The sequence below is a fragment of the Hetaerina americana genome, unplaced genomic scaffold (genome assembly GCF_022747635.1).
Source record: "Hetaerina americana unplaced genomic scaffold, ioHetAmer1.1.p SCAF_60, whole genome shotgun sequence".
In the NCBI taxonomy this organism is placed as follows: domain Eukaryota; kingdom Metazoa; phylum Arthropoda; class Insecta; order Odonata; family Calopterygidae; genus Hetaerina; species Hetaerina americana.
In genome coordinates, this window is record NW_027287206.1 from 2,893,224 (window position 1) to 2,914,997 (window position 21,774).

The 21,774-nt window shown below is 40.3% G+C and overlaps 1 protein-coding gene across 1 annotated transcript in view; it reads right to left on the reverse strand.

The window, feature by feature from the left end:
- Cad88C (cadherin 88C) overlaps positions 1-19,681 on the reverse strand; it is a 63,547-nt gene extending 43,866 nt beyond the window's left edge. The window contains exons 1-6 of the mRNA XM_071594395.1: positions 19,366-19,681; positions 5,219-5,370; positions 3,554-3,775; positions 3,087-3,248; positions 2,619-2,748; positions 2,333-2,505 (exon numbers count right to left, since the gene is read on the reverse strand). Coding sequence (XP_071450496.1) covers positions 2,333-2,505; positions 2,619-2,748; positions 3,087-3,248; positions 3,554-3,775; positions 5,219-5,370; positions 19,366-19,681 — 1,155 coding nt within the window. The remainder of the gene's footprint in view (positions 1-2,332; positions 2,506-2,618; positions 2,749-3,086; positions 3,249-3,553; positions 3,776-5,218; positions 5,371-19,365) is intronic.
- Positions 19,682-21,774: the final 2,093 nt, after the last annotated feature.

Below are 21,774 nucleotides of genomic sequence, written 5' to 3' on the forward strand. Positions count from 1 at the left end.
TAAGCTGCTAAAGTTGTTCTCAGGATCAAAAACAAAAGGATAGAGAGTAGGGCAAATGATGACTTAGGGGATGATCAGTTTGGGTTTAGGAAGGGGAGAGGTACGCGTGATGCCATTGCAATAATGAGATTATTAATCGAGAGGAATATAAAATACAACCAGGAGGTATTTGCCTGTTTCATAGATTTTAAAAAAACATTTGATAGAGTGAATTGGGAAAAACTAATGGGTATATTGCAGAAAATGAGGATAGATTGGAGGGAAAGGAGGCTAATCCGCAACCTGTACATGTCTCAGACTGCTCAGGTGCAGGTGGGGAACGGGGAGTCCGGATGGGCAGTGTTAGGAAGAGGTGTAAGGCAGGGTTCCCCATTATCACCATTGCTGTTCAACCTGTATGCAGAGGAAATGATTAAAGAGGCATGAGAAGAGCTGGAGGTAGAAATGAAAGTGGGCGGGGAATTCATAAAATCAGTTAGGTTTGCTGATGACCAAGCTTTAGTTTGTCAGGCAGTCAAGGGGTTACAAGCATTGCTGAGTGAATTGGAAATTCAGTGCGACAGGTATGAGATGAGAATCAATATTAATAAAGCAAAGGTTATGCGATTTACTAGAAAGAAAAAGGCTAAGCTAAACATTAAAATAGGAGGGCAAAAACTAGAGCAGGTAGAACAGTTGACGTATCTTGGAAGTGTTTTGGATCAACACGGTCAAAGTAGTAGGGACGTAAGGAGAAGAATTGCACTAGGCAAAGAGGCTTTTACAAGGAGGAGGGAGTTGATGAGAGGGACGTTGAGTAAGGATGTTAAGAAAAGACTCATAAAAACTTTTATATGGAGCGTAGCTATGTACGGCGTGGAAACATGGTCATTGAAGCAGGAGGATAGACGTAGACTGTGGGCTTTTGAAATGTGGGTATGGAGGAAAATGGAGAAGGTGAAATGGACACAGAAGAAAACAAATGAGGAAGTACTTGGTATGGTGGGCAAAGAGAGGGGTTTGTTGGGAGAAATCCCATGGAGGCAGGAAAAGTGGATGAATGGGGTATATACCGGCAGTGGGATGTTGAAGACTGTAATTGAGGGGAGAATGTTAGGCAAACGAGGAAAGGGAAAGAACAGGATAGGGATGTTGGACGGGATGAAGGGAGGAAGAAAGTACTCAGAGATGACGAGGGACCTGATGTAGAGTAGGATGTTGTGTTTTGCTAAGGATCACAAATTATTTAATTAGTAATTATGTCCATCCAAAAACGTACCTTAGCAGGTAGATTACCTAATAATAATAATATATATATGAATGACGATGAGGAATGCCCTGGACATCCATCAACAACAGTGTGATGTAAGTGTGCAAAAAGTGAGTCACATGCTCAATTTTGATTGGCCCCCCAGTATCAGAATGTTAGGAGAGTGCAAATTCAGAAAACCAAATGCGTTGCATTCTTACAGAAGATTTAGCTATGAGAAATATGTGCCAAGATGGTTCCCAAGGTGCTGTCAGAAGACCGCTTGTGTGACAATTTTGCCTTGAACCGCTTGGATCACAGTGAAAGTGACCCAATTCTTTTAGAATAGGTGGTTACTGGTGACAAGATATGAGCCTCGAGTATGACCCAAGTACAGCCCCTTTGAGTACCATTTTGGACTACTAAATTATGTCAAAGAGGCTGTAATGAGGTGACTGAGTGAGAATCCCTTCGATACCTTCCAGGAAGCATACGAGAAGCATGGAAGATGCGCTGACATCAGTGTGTTGATACACAAGATTGCTGTTTTGGAGAGTTTTAGTAATTTGTATTTAATCTACAATGAAGTTTTCCCCTGATTTATTCCACTTTTGGGACAGTCCGTATGTATGACAGAATATTTTATCTTATGATATGACCTATGATAAAACTCAGCAAAAAGATCCTCTCCAATGACTAAGTAAGATATGCCAATAAAAATAATAAGTCTGCATGAATATATTAAGCCATATTTGAATGCTGGAACTTTGAAATTCCATTGAAATTCTTTAGATAATGTTTCTGCAAAAGTTTTCTTCAAAAATAGTAGTATGTATACTATGATAAACAGTATGTAATTTTATTACCATTGAACATATCCTTTGGTAGATAGAAAATTTTATGTTGCTGTAAAAATGAATTAAAAATTAATGTGATAAATACAAACTTTATATAATATATTTACAGAGATTTTCAAGATGTTGCAGACAATATGAGCAAGTCATCTAAACCTGTGTGAAATTATTGCAATCAAGGCTTACACTAAAACACATCATAAAATGGAATCAAAATTATTAGCAGAAGATAAAATTGCCTTTAGCTTACCATGATTTCTAGCACATATGCTCCATTGCTATTGAAAGGACTTTCTCTATCCAGTTTTTTCAAAGTATATATGATTCCTGAATTCACATTTATACCAAAAAGATCCTGAGGTCCTTTAGTAATAGAATATTTAATTTTATTGTTTATTCCTCGATCACCATCAACAGCTTTAACTAAAAAAGACAGAAAATTTTATGCTCTATCGTTACAACTTGGGAAGTTTAATCATTTTTGGTCACATGATGTTATCACTGTTAACACATGGAGAAAATAATTTCTTTCTTGCCTTGTAACACTGGAGATCCAATTGGTACATCTTCTCTTACTCTAGTGACTGGGTTAACAAGATTAAATTCAGGGGGTTGGTCCTCAACATCCTCCACTTTAATCAGTATAGCTGCTGTCCCACTATTCACCTTAAAATATTTAGTTCGAACATTCAATATGAAACAAGCCTCTTAACATTTGTTGACTATTTTTCCTACCCATTAAAAATTTAAGATCTTAGTTGAATAACTAGATAAAATGCTTTAGATCTCGTCTTGATACCCCATCAAGGAATTCAGATTAATTAGATTTTCCAATGCTTTGATTAAACCTCAAAATGTATTCGTTAAGAGGAGGTATATGGATATTAATGCTTTTTGAACTTTTAAGCTTATTATGTGAAATAAATATGAGATATCTGTATCGGATAGCAATGAAAATAATTAATAAATAATTAGCTTATCATTTGTTGAAGATTGGTACTTACCCTATTGTCATTGGACCTGTCAACTGCCAATACCCGTATTTGATAAAGAAACTTCTTCTCGTAGTCCAGAGATCCTTTTAATATTACTACACCTTTCCCATCGATTGTATTTATTGCAAAAATATCATCATCACTATCTAATTCTTGAATATAATACACTACCTGAAATAAATACAAACAGAGTAAAGTGAAATGAAAGATAAATAATAAATGATAAGAAGGGGCAAGGGAGAGATAGCTACAGGGAATGTAGCAGTTAATGTTTCAAAAAACTGATAGAATGGATATCTTGACATCACTCAGTATGATGGATGCTATTTAACATGAAATAGTAATCAGAATTATTTAGACTTAAAAATATGTGCATAAGTAGATAACCCCACTCTCAAATTGTCATTTATTATTTTAGTGTCTTTCAAACTACTTCATTAAAAATAAGTGGATATATCATTCACTAAAGACATTACCTGGCCATATAGTCCTTCATCTCTGTCAACAGCTTCAACAGTTGCCACACTAAAACCTGGTCTTGCATTTTCAGGAATGTTTATTGTGGATTGAAATGGACGAAATGCAGGTTCATTGTCATTAATGTCATCAACCAGGAGAAGAAGTCCTTGTGTTACAAAGTTGCCTTCTCCAAGGTTTCCATCAGTTAGAGTAAGAACAAATGAATACTCGTCTTTCAGCTACATATGATAAATAAAAAATTGGAAATACTTATTTGAGAAATAATATTTATACTATGGGAAAAAGTGGTATTCTTTCTAGTCATGCTATGAGAATAGAATCAAAGTTTGAAAAAAAGGTATCAAGAATAGATGGCATCATGAAACAACGGTGTGTTTAGTACATGTACTATAACTTGTACATGAGTTTTTACAAATTAACATGAATACTTTGCTATACACTTAGTTCATTCATTTGTGGCCCTTTGTTCTATATTTTTCAGTGTCCTTCATTTAGGAAGATTCCAGGGGAAAGTCAATCAATGTATCATTAGTTGCAATAAATTTCTTACAGAATGAGAGGGAAAGATTAGATGAGACAACTTTATGCTGTAAACCATGAGTCACCGAAGGAACTATGGCTGAATATTACCCATACTGCAAGATTAATTTTATTCAAAAATAAATTGTAAACTCAAAACGTAACTCTGATCACTATTTTCCTACATAACTTGTGTCAAAATGGGACTGGGCTCAAAATTATTTCAAATAAATGGCCTATATTTATTTCATCTACAATAAAAAAATCATGTACGTACTACCTACATTGTTTCAAAATGCAATAGTTATATCTCATGACCGACTGAGAAATGCCTGGAACAAGCTGCCTTATTGAAGGTGAGGAATAGGAGGGAGGAAATTGGTGGATGAAGTAGATGGAGAGTCTCTAACAGAAACTAATAAGTTTTGAATATATTTTATGATACCTGGAGTGAATGCTCCTTCAGACTTACGACAAGTAAAGGATCCTTAGTTTTTCTGTAGAGAATTTAGACCAGCCAAGAAACATTGGATGAACTGTTTTGGAGATGGTTGGGAGGGAGGGGGAGAAAACATGATCTTTTAAAGGGATAGAGGATGTGGAGCTAATGGCTGTTGAAGAAATTGTCACAAGAAGAGAATCCTATAGCCAATAAAAATAATTAAGAAGAACTCCAATACCGGTATTTCGGTCACCTGGTGACCGAAATACCGGTATTGGAGTTCTTCTTAATTATTTTTATTGGCTATAGGATTCTCTTCTTGTGACAATTTTTTTAAAGGGATTGCAAAAAATATTGAACAATACACCTATTCCCTTCTTCATTAACATGAGAATCTGAGAGTATTTATGGTATTTATCCCCAGTACACATATAGAGAAAAACAAACTAACCCAGGGCCAAAGTCTGCTTTTCTTCTTCCATTTTTAATGCCTAGATTTTCTTAAATCCAATAATATGGAATAATAATGAGTCTGATAATGTTGAAACTCTAGCCAATATTTTCAATGCATACTTCTGGTCAAAGAATGCACAGTCCGATACTAATGAAAAACACTGAATGTAAATATTAATTCGTGTATAATAAAAGAATAGAATTGTTTAGGCCATATAAAATTGCCAAAATCATGTTTTGATATTACCTCTCTGTCAAGTTCTTTCCTTAGATAAACATTTGCTTCATTCTTTCCGAAGTTGTCAATTCGTAGCATTTCCTGTGCTTCGTGTCCTCTCACTCCAAATATGAGAGGGTCACCATCTGGATCCATTCCCCTGAGGCGATATATGAGGCTATCTGGAGAAATAGGATTGAGAAACACATAAGAAGAATATGGATATTATGTTAAAACACATATTTCTATAGGTTGAGTGAGGAATTTCAAATTTAAAGCGCTATTCTGCCCAAAGCTAGGTGTACTTTTTAGATTGCCTATGACATTTATTCATCAATTTAGTACCAGAGTTTGGTAGGGACAGAAAATAAGTAGTGATCTAATTTAATATCACTAGTTATCATTCTAGCCCTATTTAACAATGATTATATTTAATAACTCCCACTATTGATTATTTAATTTTATTTCAATTTTTGATTTGCTCTGCAAGTCTTTCATATTTTTAAAATTGACATTATTATACTTGAGTAGTGGATAATGGTTGGTCGGGCATGAAATAATACCATTTAAACCTTAATTGGCATACGTGATTTGAAAGAAAAGCAGATAAAAATTCAAGTTGGAAGTAAACTTGATATCTGCCTAGGGTATGATTTAGGTGGAATGACATATTCTCTACACTGACATAATCATGTGCTTGGAAGGGAGGTTACAGTCAAAATAGGTAAATAATCCAAGAAATAGTGGAGGGGAAAGAATGAGTGTTATGACTTTGAAAATGATAGGTCGGGTATGGGGGCAAAGAAGGGGTTAATGACTCAAAGATTTGGTCAAATTAACCCAAGGTCCTACTTGATCAGATTATATGGCTTGCCCTAGACCCACAAGATCGGCACACCACTCAGGCCGATTTTGAGTGCCATCAGTTCCCCACCTATAACTAAGTGAAGCACCTCACCAGCATTCTGGTGCCACATGTAGGCTGCTGCTACATGGGAAGGAGACACTGAACGAATTCCAGCGACATATAAACGGCCAACACTAGAACATCTCCTTCACAGTGAAATTGAAAATCGAGGGCAAACTCCCTTGCCTTGACATTCTGATTCAAAGAAAGAATGATGGTACACTGGGACATGGGGTGCATCGTAAGCCGATGCATAGGGGTCTATACCTGAATGGAAAGAGACACCACTATCCAGCCCAGTGGCGAGAAGTACTGAACACACTACTTCAACGAGCCAGGGCCATCGCCGACAAGAACAGTTTGCCGGAGGAGATAAGCCACCTCAAGACAACCTACCTCCAAAACGGCTATAGCGGATGCGACATCTCTTTGTCTCTTAAACGGTCCTTCAACCCGCGAGTACGCTTGACGCAGGAGGATAAGGAAAAGGAGAAACCAATAGCCAGGGCCTCCTTGCCATATGCCACCTCGATTTCCGGAAAAGTATCCAGGATATTGGAGAGGTTTAAAATCGAGGCCGTCCACAAACCACCGGGAAAAATTAGAAATCTGCTCATCAGAGCCAAGGACCCAATCGGCCTTAAGACCCAAGGCATTTACCAAGTCCCTTGTGCCTGCGGAGACGTCTACATTGGAGAGACGGGCCGGACCATTGAGACCAGGTTAGAGGAACTACCAGCGATACCTATGGCTGGTGCAGTTGGAGAAATCAGCCATCACTGAACACAGCGTTGGGATGGATCAATCCGTTAACTTCGATGGAACAAGGTTACTTGGCCCGCTCCGGTGGTTACTGGGACCGTATCATTAAAGAGGTAATTGAAATACGAATGGCGAGTCTTAATTTCAATAGAGATTCCGGCTATTCCCTCAGCAACGAGAGGAAACTGGTGCTGAAGAAGATTGGAGAAGGATAAACAAAACGGCACCATGGCGACCAATTGGGAGGCTGATTTTCGTGAACTCACTGAATATCGAAGTGTTATGACTATATATTTACCAGAATAATCCATCACTTTGATATTCTCTGAGTTAAACTTTTCCTCCCTATAAATTCAGGCTTAGCCCCATGTGACTTTTTCCTGTTCCCCAGTCTAAAGGTTTTCACTGGAAAAACTATATGCCCATACATCTTAATTGTGATAAGCTAATGTATAATATTTTACTTGCTATGGTGACAATTCACGAAGCAACAAAATTTTTTCGGCATTAAGGATGCCTTGAAGAACTACGGACATTTCGATCGTAGCACACTCTGGTTAGTTTACACCATAAGTGCAAACAAAACTTCAACAATTTTACAGCTGGCTCCGCAAATTCATCATTATGAATGACAATTACTGTAATTTATTCATCGAAATTCATAATAATGGTAGCATGCGTAATCTCACGTTTATTAGCAATAAGAACGAAATTCATGGACAAAATTCAGTTTTACAAAAAACTCTTGTTGAAAACAGAGTTAAAAACACTAGCGATTGGATATAATTATCGGTAAAATTATCGTTTCAAATTCTGGGTCAGCTATTTTCTCACGCGCGCCTGGCGTCGTATTCCTGGACCACCCTACGATCATTATCTTGTTCAGGTGGCATAATCATGCGGTCGAAAATTGTGCATGTATGCATATAAGCTAAAAATCATGAAAATGTCATTGTAAAGCTGACTGACATCATCTGCAAACTCAATATATAGCAAATCATCCTCATGTTGTTTCTTGTAGCCGAGCACGCCTCCGTTAAAAAACCTATGGCGAAGAATTATTCGCAAAGAGAAGAAAAATCCTGCTGCTTTCCCATTGGAGAGCATATCTTGGTTCTGCTTTAGTTTGCCCATTAGAACCAATATTTATCTCCTTATCAGTCGCCACCTAGATTTTTTATAAGTCGCTCCCTGTCTGCACTCTTGCTTCCAAGAATTAAGAATTCATCCCATCACTGCCGCGAGAGAATTCCTCTGCCTGCGCCTGTCGATGGATTTAATTTGAGTGAGCGTTTCTGAATGATTGAGGATTTCATTTATTTCCCCATTGCTCGGGAAAAGCGCACCAAAACCTGCACCACTCGCTGCCAAACTCCTACGTGCTGTTGCGCCTGCCTCTAAGTCAATTACGCTCTCATCTCACGGAACCGCCCTCTCATCTTCATTCTAGTCCGTCGATACTAACTAACTCGCAATGTAACTAAAAACCAGTTTCCATCTCCGATTCCCTAACCAGTTGGATGCCAACTTTTTCTTCCTGATCGAGAAAGTGACCAACGGCATCTCCTGAAGATGTTTTCGCACGGCGACCTACTCCCTGAACGCAACTGAGCGTCGTGACGCATTGAAAACTTATTGCTCACCCTTTTGATGGATACATTTATCAGCCGGAGAAACATTAGGGTATTGGTTCCGTAATAAGTTATCTTGATTTCCCGTTCGACGAATAAACGTTATCTACTGAAGGGATACTATTCATTACATAGGGTTTCAATAAGATTCGTAGTAGTAGTATTTAGGGGAGGTGACCGACAGCTGAGGTCATTTGCGCCATAGGGGATGGACAGGAAAGAAGGGTGGAGAGAAACCTACTAGTTGACCCGGCCCGGGGCAGCTGATAGATAATAAGATATTCCTTAAATAAGTGTAATAGATCGGCAAAGTGTTAATCAGGAAGCTCTAAAAGTAAAGATAGCTCATCCATCTCCTCGTTCTGAATTCTTCACCAACCCATGGGAAAATATAACGTACGGGTTAGACCAGTTCAGCTACGGTTTCTCTTCTTTCTCGCCTGTATTCCTACATGGCATTATCATCCATTTAGTCACAATGCCATAGCAAATGTCCACCCAAGCATAAAATATGTCACTTGCAAATTGATTACATTGAGTGACATGCCTTCCTGTTAATGAGCCCAACAGCCTTAGCATAATCATCTAATCATCAACAAAGGAATAGCAGGCTTTAGGCCCACTGGTGAAGAATATAATCGGCTTTCATTGCCTGCGACCACTCATTTTCCCGCGCCGCCATGCGATCCACTCGAGGTCATCCTCTACACCATAAATATCACAGTTATCAACCCAAAGGTCGGTTTGACAAGTAACGGTAGAGATCAACTATAAGTTGTATTACTAAGCCCAAACATGTGTGAAATTCACATATTAGGGTAGGGGGCCAGATAGTTTCCCTGAGCCACCTTTGTTTCCCAGGGAGATCTAGAACCCGAAAAATCTTAAAGCTTGGGTGAAACTGATACTCTACACCATAAACTCTAGGTTTTCGTACATATTCTCAATATACGTTAGTATCCATAGCTTTCCACCACCTTAGAGACCAATATTTATTTTTCATTTAGGTAATATACTGGTTGAGGTAGGTTTTAGATGGACACAACTACCAAAGAACTATCTTCTCTCTCCAAACAAAACACGACCCAACAAACTACTCTACCAGTACAAGTCTCCCTCCATCTCCGTATACTTCCTTCCTCCCTTCGTTCCGCCCAACATCCCTATCTTATTCCTGCCCCATCCTCGCTTTCCTAAAATTCACAGTCTCTATCACAGTCTTCAACATCCGACACCCGATCAATATGCTTTTCATCCATCTATCCTCTCTCCTTATGGTTTCTCTTAACAATCCTCTCTTCTACCCCACCGTACCCAGCATATCCGCACTTTTTTCATTTCTACATCTACATAATACCCCGCAAGCCGCCTCAAGGGCGTGCGGCGGGGGTTTTTAGGTAACCCACCCATAAAAAGGAACAAAACCACTTGCCAAATCAACGCATACATGCAAAACTATAACCACAGTGGCGTATTCATTCATGCAAAAATCCTTTCATTCAACATGCATGCAGAGACATACTATCATCTAACAAATAATGGCACCATAGGATGCAGCATGAAATTAATCCAATAACGGGAAAGCTAGAATTTGAAAAACAGGAAGGCGCAATTCCACTACCATATGGACATGCAAAAACAACGGTCTCTTCCCCAAGGACACAGGTAGGGATTGTGACCCAACGCTGCAGGTAGCGGGAGGGTCCCCTCACGGAGAGAGACGAGGGATGGAAGGGGAAAGTAAAAAACAAACAAAGCAGGGTAAGAAATACTGTTAAGAGCACTTCATTATCTAATGGCATTCTAATGTGGTCATGCGGAAAGAAAGGGTTTTGACAGCAAAACACACAAGGTTAGTGAAAGTCCATGCAATTGAGTAGAACTAATTATTCTCTAGACGCTGAGGGTGGCAAGTGGAATTTCTGCTATCTATAGCTCTGTAGTTGCTATCCCATATTGTCCGTGGGATGAAAGAGTCCTTGAGTCTGCTAGTTTTGGCATCTATTTCCCGAATTTTATGTACATGATCCAAGCAATTAACGTATTCTCTAGATTTCAAAAAAGCCTTGGATAAGGTCCCACACAATAAACTGCTTCACAAAATTAAATACTATGGAATCAATGAGAATATTATTAAATGGATTAGAAATTTCTTGCCAAATCGCAAACAAATAATATTCATCGATGGGTTGTGCTCAACGGATAGAGATGCAACTTTGGGCGTCCCCCAGGGAAGTGTAATAGGGCCCCTTCTGTTCTTAATATACATTAATGACTTAAGTACACACGTTAGCAGAAATCTCAGGTTATTTGGAGCGGCCTTCCAAATACCGACTTTCGAGGTATACCGCACCAGTGTGTGCGAGGTCTGTTAAAACAATATCACGAATTTTGAACTTTCGCGGGTTAGTATATTTGATTTTCGATTTTTTTTGCGTTATGTTGGTACTTGTCTCTCACTTATGCCGAAAAGTTGGGCCAATTTGAATGTACAATTAATTGTTCACAGCTGTTTTGCTTCAACGTGTTTAGGCTTGTCTTCGATTTTTGCAGGTTCCAAAAAATGGATCAAAGAATCTGTATCAAATTACGCGTGAAAAACAAAATTAAGGGTGCGGACGCATTCCGAATATTGACTGTGGCACATGGAGAAGCTACCTTGGACCGAAGCAACGTTTACCAGTGGTAAAAAATGTTCACAGAGGGCCGAGAAGATGTGAACGACGGAGACCGTGCCGGACGCCCGAGAACGTCAACAACAGAGGAAAACATCGATGAAGTGAAGGAAATAGTATTGGCAAATCGTCGAATCACCGTCAGAGAAGTTGCTGAGGACCTAAATATATCGATTGATTGGCTCGTGCCATTCGATTTTTACCAATGATTTGGGCATGACGCGGGTCGCCGCGAAATTTGTACCAAAATCGCTCAATTTCGACCAAAATCAGCCACGCATTAACATTGCTAATGAAGTGTTGTACTCTGTCCGCGACGACCCAAATTTGCTCCAGAGGGTCATAACTGGTGACGAATCATGGGGTTATGGTTATGGCGTGGAAACTCCCAAACTCCCAATCATCCCAGTGGAAGCTGCAGCACGAGCCAAGACCGAAAAAGCGCGTCAAGTTTGATCGAATGTGAAAGTTTTGTGTACAGTTTTCTTCGATTGCAGGGTTGTGGTGTATCATCAGTTCTTGCCACAGGGTAGAACGGTAGATAAGGAATATTACCTGCAAGTTATGCGCAATTTACGCGAAGCAATCCGCCACAAACGCCCGGATTTGTGGAAGAACAAATATTGGTTTTTGCACCATGACAACGCCCCTGCTTACACATCGTTGTTTGTGCGCGAATGTTTGGTCAAAAACAACACACTAATGATGCCGCAGCCACCGCATTCCCCAGATCTGGCCCCCAGTGACTTTTTCTTGTTCCCGAAACTGAAGAGGCCCATGAAAGGACGACGCTACGCTACGATTGACGAGAGAAAGACTGCATCGAAGGAGGAGCTGAACAATATCACAAAAACTGATTTTTTGAAGTGCTTCGAGGATCGGAAAAAACGTTGGCACAAGTGTATAATATCTAATGGGGATTACTTTGATGGGGATAAAATATATATTCATGAATAAATAAATGATTTTTGAAAAAACGCGAAAGTCGAGATACTTTTTGAACCGATCTCGTAAGTCATTAAAGCAAACATTGGGCTCCCCCCACTGCTTTGCTCGCTACACGCAAACGTAAGTTACTTTCTGGACAGCTCACTCGATTCCACCTTCACCACCATTCCCGTGTTTGTCTTGTACATGCGTTTCTCTCCCTTTTCTTATATTTTTATTAATTTGAATGAACATATATGTGTATGTTGTAAATGGGTCTTACGGATGTGATAATAACTTAAACGGAGAAGAGAGATAACGTGAGCGAACAAAAACACAGAGAAACGCATACAAATGAAACTCGCACCTATTCCGAATTTCCGGTGTCCTAACCATCTTCCTCTGGAGAAAGAAGGCACTGAAGGCGTTTCAAGGTTAGAGGGCGAGGACACTGGAATATGCGACAGTGAAGCACACCTCTAAATATTAGGATTAATAACCACCGTGCCTCATGCAAGAATTTTTGTGTGCGCACTTCCGCAGCAGGATGCCCACTGGGTATAGAGACGTTTAGACACCGAGGTGGTGGCTCTTATCATACCCACCGCCACGCTAGACAGTTACGAACCTGGGCGTTATTTTCTCCCGAGACCAAAATATCATGAATTAAAAGGGCCAATTGTGTCTCCCAAGATCTACCCCTTCGGAAACCATTGTTTAAGGAAAATCTGAGATTCGAGATATTTCATGATTGAACTTACAATTATTTGCTCTAATATATTGAATGAGATGGAGGTGAAGAATAGGGTTCGATAATTACTAGTATCTTTTCTGTCACCTTATTTAAATATAGGCGTGGTATTGGCCACTATTCAGTCTTTGGGTACCACGCGATCATTAACAAATTTATTAAATATTATTTCCAAATAAGGAGCTTTTTCTGAGGCCATTGTTTTGAATACGTGAGCAGGGATTACATCAGGGCATGGCAATTAGTTTGGACTAATTTCTTGAAGTTTGCGTTCGATTCCAAGAGAATGCATTACAATTTTAGACATGGGGTCATGGAAGCGATTGGATAGAGACACGAATTGTTTCTGTGAACGATCATAGAAAAGGTAATGAAATAGTGGTTTAATGCACTAGCTTTTTATATACTTGTGTTAGGTTTTTCACCATCTACATCTACATCTACATAATACCCCGCAAGCCGCCGCAAGGGCGTGTGGCGGGGGTGTTAGGTCACCAACCGTAAAAAAGAAAAATACCACATGCAAAAAAAAAAAAAAACAACACGGAAAATTACACCCACAGCAGCGCACACACTCATGCAAAAATCCCTTCATCCAATACTCATGCAAACAGGCACCATTGCTATAGCACCAAAATTCCTTTGGGTTATCGCCCAAATATTCACTAAATCTGTAATTTTTAAATTTTGTTAACGCCTGGCATGCCTTCCTTGCTAACGCTTTTGCTGTTTTAGAGTTTCGTATTATATAATTTCGTTAATAGCTGGACTTGTCCATGCGTGATGTCATCATTTTGGAATACCATGTTCTTTGATGTTTTAATTCTTTGTGCAATTCTATCTTGAAACATATAGGTTCCTTCCTGTTACTTTTCAAAGCGCTACGCAAGTATTTTTGTTTTTCAGACCGCGTGATGTTGAGCACTCCATAAACTCTCACTGTCTCTGTTGCTTTCCCTAAATAAACCGTAAGACTGCTGTAGCTCACGCCTCAATCCGTCGTAGCCGGCCCCTTCAAACAAGTAAATCTTTCATTTGGGTTTCTAATTTTTCTCAGTGATCATATTCAATTTAACTTGCATTATTGAGCCCTTTTGTTGCTATATTAAGGACGTCTTCGGATAAATGTTTTGGTACATAAGTAAAAATATCTTTATAAAGTCCTAGAGGCTGTGTCCATCAAAAACATGCCTTAAATAGTAGAATACCAATAAGAGTTGTCCTTATTTTATCATGTGAAGGTACTTCTTTCTTGTACTACCGTTATAGCTTAAGCTTAAGTTAATACTCTTGATCGGCTGTAACAGGAAAAAGTGAATGCCAGAAAATAATATAAATTTGACTTCTGTTTCACAACTCAACTTTGTTAAAACACGAATCCAAAAAAAAAGACGCAATAGTCTGAATGACACTAGGGGTAAACTCTCACTTGGAAGTGTAATAGGGCCTCTTCTGTTCTTAATATACATTAATGACTTAAGCACACACGTTGGTAGCAATCTGAGGTTATTTGCTGACGACACGGTGGTATACAGGGAAATAAGGAGCCAGCTAGATCGCGAGCTACTCTCTAGAGACTTAGACAATATCTCGGAATGGTGCAATAAATGGGGATTAACACTTAATATAGATAAATGCGCAGTTATGAAATTTTGGCACAAAGGAAGCGAGGAACAGGATATAAACTACAAAATAGAGGGTTCAGTATTGACTACGGCAAATCAAGTTAAATATTTGGGGGTTGTTCTAACACCACGCCTTCCATGGGGAGCACATATCAGGACAATATGCGGATCAGCTTTAAAGAAACTTGGCTTCATAAAACGGGTGGTGGGGAAATGTAATGAAAAAGTTAAAGAGAGGTGTTATTTTGCTCTAGTTGGACCTCATTTGGAATATGCCGCAAGTATTTGGGATCCTTGGGAGAAAATTTGGCAAAAAGAATTAGATAAAGTCCAGAGAAAATCCGCTAGATTCGTTAAAAATTGTTATGATAAGAACACAAGTGTGACAGATCTCTTAGGGGATTTAGGCTGGGAACCACTTGAAGTGCGGAGAGAACAAGCGAGGCTTAGACTTTCAGAAAGGTTCAGAACAAACGAGTTTAACTATGACACTGAAGGAATTCTAATGGCCCCACACTACTTAGGTAGATCAGACCACAAAGATAAACTAAGGGAGATAGATTCCAGGACAGATAGGAACAAATACTCATTCTTTCCCCGAACAATCAGAAATCATAATAGTAAGAAACCGAAGTCAGTTTGGAAATATTGAAAACATTGAATTTACAAGTTGGAGCTGAATTAAACACTGTAAAGCTGTTAGGTATACTATCAGGTGCATAGGTATGTAAGATGTAGTTTGAGCGTTTGCATGTGTGGGGTGTAAGTGTTCTTGCATGAATGTATGCCATTTTTTTGGTGGATGTATGAATTTGTTGTTCTAGCATGCGGTTTTTTTTTCTTTTCTAAATCACGGGTGGTGTCCTAACACCCCCCGCCACACGCCCTTGCGGCGGCTTGCGGGGTATTAAGTAGAAGTAGAAGTAGAACAGTGTGAATATGCTACATTTTATTACACTGCAAACAAGAGAGGAAGAAACCGTGTTAATTCAATTGTAAATAAAAATATTAAGGCTAGGTGACCTACGACAGTGACATAGTAATAGGTATAAAGATAAGAGTCTGCAACCAAACACCGTCTAGTCATTCAGGTGTACATACTAACACGCGACTATAGTGAGTGATAGGGAAGTAGAGGAAGTGTATGAGAGAGTAGAGAAAATGAGGAGAAACGAAGGACAAGGATGCTGCAATATTATAGTGGGTGACTGTAACGCGAATACCAGGGGAGAGGTGTTGAAAGGAGGGCAGTATGGACGTGGCGAGAGGAATGAGAGAGGTGACAGAATGGCAGAGTTCTGTAGATAAAATAAGTTAATAACCACAAATACTACGTTTTCAAATCTAAAGAGGAGAAGGCAGTGGGAAATAGATTTATAGATGACTGAATAGTGAACTAAGAAGCGAGACAGATAAAGGTTGGGAAAAATGGCTAAAAAAAGAATGTGCACAAAGAGAAGAGCTGGAGCGTAGAGGAAGGCATATTTAGTGACTTAGTGATTTAATACAAAGTGATTAATATAACTTGGAATGGCCATGGAACATCGGGAGCACAGCCAGCAGGTATGAAGATAGGGAACAAACAAGGAAGGAAATATAGTAAGGGAGGAGAAAGAAGTACTGGAAATATGGCGGGAGTACACGGGAGATCTTCACAAGACTAGTGAAAAATCTGGACAGCTAAATGTGGAGGAGTACGAGGTGGACAAAGGCTGCGGGTGCGCCCAAACCCCTCCGTTAGGTGCCTAAATCGCTCAAATTTAGGGAGAAAGCCATCTTAAAGGGTATTCAAACTCGTTAGGCAGCAAGAGGTCGCGAATTTTGGTGACTTCTTTCCATCACTCATGATGTTCTCTAAAGCCTACTGATACTCTCTCCTTACCAATTTAGTTAATGCTTCTACATTTCACTTCGTAATCCCCCTCCCTTGCCTTATATTTTTGGATCCGCCGCCACTGCCCTATCTTTTAAAATTGGATGCTACACTCCTTTAGTACTAAATTGTGATCAGAGGCCGCATCTGCTGCCGGTAAGCTTTGTGAATTGATCACGTTGTTCCTAAATCTGTGGCTAACCGTAATATAATCTAGCTGATACCTTTCTGAGTCACCATGCATTATCCATTTATACCTACGCCTTTCATGATGTTTAAAAAAGGTGTTGGTGACGACTAACCCCTGTCTCCTGCAGAACTCAACTGCTTTCTCCCCACGCTCATTCCTAGTACCTAAGCCGTAATCCCCCACCACATCATCATCTCTTCTTTCGCCTATCGTCGCATTCTAATCCCCCAGCACTCTCAGTTGTTTCCCTGAAGAAACGCTCGCGGTGATGCCCTCTAACTGATCGTATACACTATCGACTTCTTCCACCTTATGATTGATTACCTGGTGGCATGTATACCTGAACAATGACCACGTTCGTCGGTTCTGCTTTCATCTTTACTGATATTATTCCATCCGTTACTCACTCTATGCGCTTCTTACTGCCCATTTCCGTTATCCTCCCATCTCACCTCGCATAGACCTAAAATATCTATATTTCCTCTTTCCATTTTTCGCTTTATATTCTCTTATTTTCCTTTCCTCAGCAATGTCCTAACGTTCCAAGTTCCTATACTAACTGATTCGGTCTTCTTCTTTTGCGTTTTCTGTGCAGCTGCCCCCGGTTCCGCTTTGCCAGGGTTTCGTGAGATGACGACCGCGGAAGCATAGCCTCTCCCGCAGCCGGGCACGATCTACGGCCTAATGGGACGAGTCCCGTAGTTGCCAGGATTCATTTTCTCGGTATTGCCTTTTGTAAAAATCATGGAGTTAATAATTGATGTGTTTTCCCGTGCGTTCCTCAATAATGTTTATAACTTGACACCATCACACTCAATGGCCGCTCTTTGGGGTCAGAGGCCTTTGCAACCGCCTCATCGAGGAGCAAATACTACGTTGACTACCTTTCGTCTAGCTACTAACCTTCAATCTATCTGACATGGGTGACCCTAATAGGAACAGTTACTATTACCCCCGCCAGTACTGCCTAAGAGGTCCGCTAAGAAAATCCGCTAGATTCGTTAAAAATTGTTATGATAAAAACACAAGTGTGACAGGTCTCCTAGGGGATTTAGGCTGGGAACCACTTGAATTGCGGAGAGAACAAGCGAGGCTTAGACTTTTAGAAAGGTTCAGAACAAACGAGTTTAAATATGACACTGAAGGAATTATAATGGCCCCACACTACTTAGGTAGATCAGACCACAAAGATAAACTAAGGGAGATAGATTCCAAGACAGATAGGTACAAATACTCATTCTTTCCCCGAACAATCAGTAATCATAATAGCAAGAAACCGAAGTCACTTTAGAAATATTAAAAACGTTGAATTTACAAGTCGGAACAAAATTAAACACTATAGAGATGTTAGGTATACTTTCAGGTGCATGTGTATGTTAGTTGGTAGTTTGAGTGTTTGCATGTGTGTGGGGTGTAAGTGTTCATGCATGAATGTATGCCATGTTTTTTTTTATATATGATTTTGTCGTTATTGCATGCGGTTTTTTTTTTCTTTTTCTTTTCTAAATTATGGGTGGTGTCCTAGCACCCCCCGCCACACGCCCTTGCGGCGGCTTGCGGGGTATTAAGTAGATGTAGATGTAGATGTAGATGTAGAAGAGGTGATCGGATCTCAAAAGCCCTTCCACCACGTCAAGTTTTCAATCCATGGGAGGTAAAAGTATTCAAACCAAAAAAATTAAATGCGCCGAAAATAACTTATCGTATGATAAAAAGTAGATTGATACAAAGCGATACTTAAAACATATAACAACTACAGGCATGAAGGTACGCCTAAATATAAATAACCTGCATACAACACAAAATATATCTTAGAACAATTAATGACAAGGTTGTATGACCGTTAAACTACTCTCCAATAAAATACTTTATAATAACATAAAAGCTCTATAATTACAGGTATGAAATGCTAAAAGATTTACTAAATTGGGACTATGTATATAAAGTAAATATAGTCTCAAAAATGGCCTAAATAGCTAAATTAAAGGATAAAATTGGTGAAATTAAGCAAAAAACAAACGAATGAATTCTAAAGTGAACTCAGGAGGATTTTATGGAGGAGTCAGGAGGAATTCCTGGAGGATGGTCAACATGACGGACGATGTGGAAGAGGGTGATGACTATGATGACATGAAGACGAGGGCACAGGAAAGGAGCACATGGCGGAGAAGATGCCTCCATGACCTGGCAACCACGGTAGATATCCTATGAATGAATGAAGTAAGAGGGTAGTCAGAAGGGCTAATGTTCAATTGGGCGATAATCAACCTGGGCTCAGGAATACCATCGTAGTAATGAGATCACTTATAGAGAAGAACATAGAGTTGAATCAGGGTGTATTTGTTTTTTGTATATTTCAAGATGGTTTAAGGTGAATCGGGTAGAATTTATGTATGTATTATAGAAAAGAAGGATAGGCGACTCAATCTACAAAAAGTTGAAGGATAGGTGACTCAATGCACAACTTGTACATGTTTCAGATTGCCCAGGTGCGAGAGGCGGATGGAGAGTCGGAATGGACAGTGTTAGGAAGTGGGGCAAGACCAGTGTGCATTATCACCCTTGCAGTTGTGAGCTTTTGAAGTAGCTAAGTTACACACAGGAACGACCCATGTTGGGAGGAACTGTCACTGAGTTGGGCGGCTCTTCTGGAAGATGAGTGTTTTAATGCCAATAGCGAGTGACGTTGCAAAACTAGCCTCCGGGTTGATTATTGTCTGGCCAAAATTTTCGACTGATTGCTGGACAAGGGGATACTCAAACCATGCAGATGCTATATCCGCACACACCCTATGATTCAGAAACGCTCTACCTAAGGAACACAAATGTGACTTACTTGCTGGCGTTTCGTTGCCCTCCTTGAGCTTGAGGATTATCTCCCCGGGTCCCTCAGTGAGGAAGCGCGGCGGTCTGTTAGTGGCGCCCGATGGGGGGATGATCACCGGCGGCGACTGCGAGAGGCACACCTGGAAACAGCAGACGAGCGCCAGCACGCAAAGGCACGAGCGCGACGCGGGCGTTCCATCAGTCCGTGCAGTCGCAACCCACCCGCACCTCCACCTGCTCGTCTCCACCTCTTCATCTCCTCGAGGTGCACGCCTCCTGGGCACGACTGCAATGGTGGTGCACCCCCCTCCGATACGGCAGTCCATATCAAAGGCCTCCACGCGACCCCGAGCACTCTCCCTTGTTCGCCACTTAACCGAGTCGGTGAGTCCTAGAGAGCCGCCCCCGAGGGCTGCCCATTGCCCTCCCGCTCAGGGAGCATGTGGTCGGCGGCACGCGAGGGTTCACGGCTGCGTAGTTGGCAGCCTTCCATTTGCCGTCCGTCTTAAGGAGCCGAGCCCGTTCCAAAAACCCTCGTGGACGGTCTCTTGGAGTTTTTGCTATCCTTCGACGGCGCAGGCAAGTTGCGGAACTGTGAATGAAACGAAATATCGGTTCCATTATTAAGCTCCTCAATTATTTTTGAATTCACTCACTTTTTTATTGGGCGGCAGTTTAAGATAGATCTCGTACTTATGTGACAGTTTTCCGATGTGATGTGGCTTCTACAACCAAGAAAATTCTTCGTTTATGCGTGATTGATCCAGACCACGCTCACAAAACTAAGAGTTCGAATCCCGGTCAGAGCGAATGATATTTACAATTTGAAGGGTCTGCATTTTAATGCATGCGCGCAAGGCTACGATAAATTGTATGAACGGTATTTCATCAGAATATCTTGTTCTTTTAAAGACCCTAAAATTTCACACACAAAAAGGACACCTCAGCAGCTAAACTGGCTAAAAAACTTGGGTGGTCATCGAGGGATCAGGGTTCGTATCTCGGTCAGGGTGAATGATTTCTGCATCGCTTTTCTGCACAAAGAAATTCCTGAATTTTAATACATATTAGTGGATGACTCCATTAAAAGCTACTTTCGCGCATCTCCCGCAGTTCTTTGAATTCTGGCTGTTAGTTTCTTATGCTCAATTCAATATGACGTTTAGTATTTTTCTGGTTTTGATCTGAAGCTGGGAACACAATTCGAGTGTATTTTTATCTTCCCTTCCGGGGAACTGCGATGCTGCAAAAAGGTGGGAGGTACAGTAAGAGTACCCGCTTTCGAGGAAACCCATACGGTTCCCCATCTCCCCCTTTCTCCTCTCCGCCCCCACCTGCTCCTCCACAGTTTAGAACGGCATTGTAGCCCGTCATAAACTGATGTTGTCGTCGTGGGCTAGCGCGCCCTCTGCAATGGTCTAATATAGTAGCTTATGCCGTCAATTTATTTTAAAAACACATGCTAAATGTATGTTAATTAGCTGTGACTCAGTAATGCGAACACCTGAATCCCCGAATGACATTTTGAATTCTGGCCATATTTTACTAGAAAAAATACCATTCATGGCTCGCAAACAAAACTGAAATTATTATTTATAAATAGAGACTTTAAACAAATCCGAATTGATAATTATCGGAAAATGAATAATCACTCTCCGCCTTATTCCGTTAATTCACACCCCTTCACGCTCGCATATACATGGTGTGCTTTGCTTATTAGATATTACACTCCAGGATTTTACCTCGAGTGCACTTTTATTTCGTAGAGGATCTCATGATGATATCCATAGATTCCTAGAAATGGAGAAGCAAAAGCCGTTCTTAACCTGTGACGTATGGTAGGCGGAGGCAAGGAGTTGATTTTAATCCGTTATACGATCAACGTAAAAAGAGCATACGACGCATAGATCGACACGTGCAGTTCGGCCGATGTGAGTCCATGTTTTCTCCGTTTCTGGGACTTGTTCTCGACTTCAATGTTCCCGTCAGTCCGTGATTCAGGTCTTGATTGACTACTCAAACTACATTACACAGAAGACGTTGACCATTTTATTGCAAATAGTTCTGGGATTGCTTCTGCTTGTCTTACAGTTTCCTCAAGAAAATCCGACAGCCGTTAAGTTTACCGTAAGGCTTTCGATTTGCAGTAAAACTCCAGAGCTTCCATCCCTTCAAGAGTGCATTATATCTCTAGAAAACCGCTAGTGTAAATATATACTTTCGTAAAAAATGCTCTCTATGATGTAAATAATATCTCCTTGGAGACCCAGAACGCTTTGTCTTCCTTATTATAAATTTCAGTATTTAGGCTCTCGTACCTTCACTCGCGTATTGCCCCCTGATTCAGGAATTCGTAGAATAACTTATTGGGAAAATTATCATGTTGATATGAAATTTAAAATTTATACCGCATGCACGG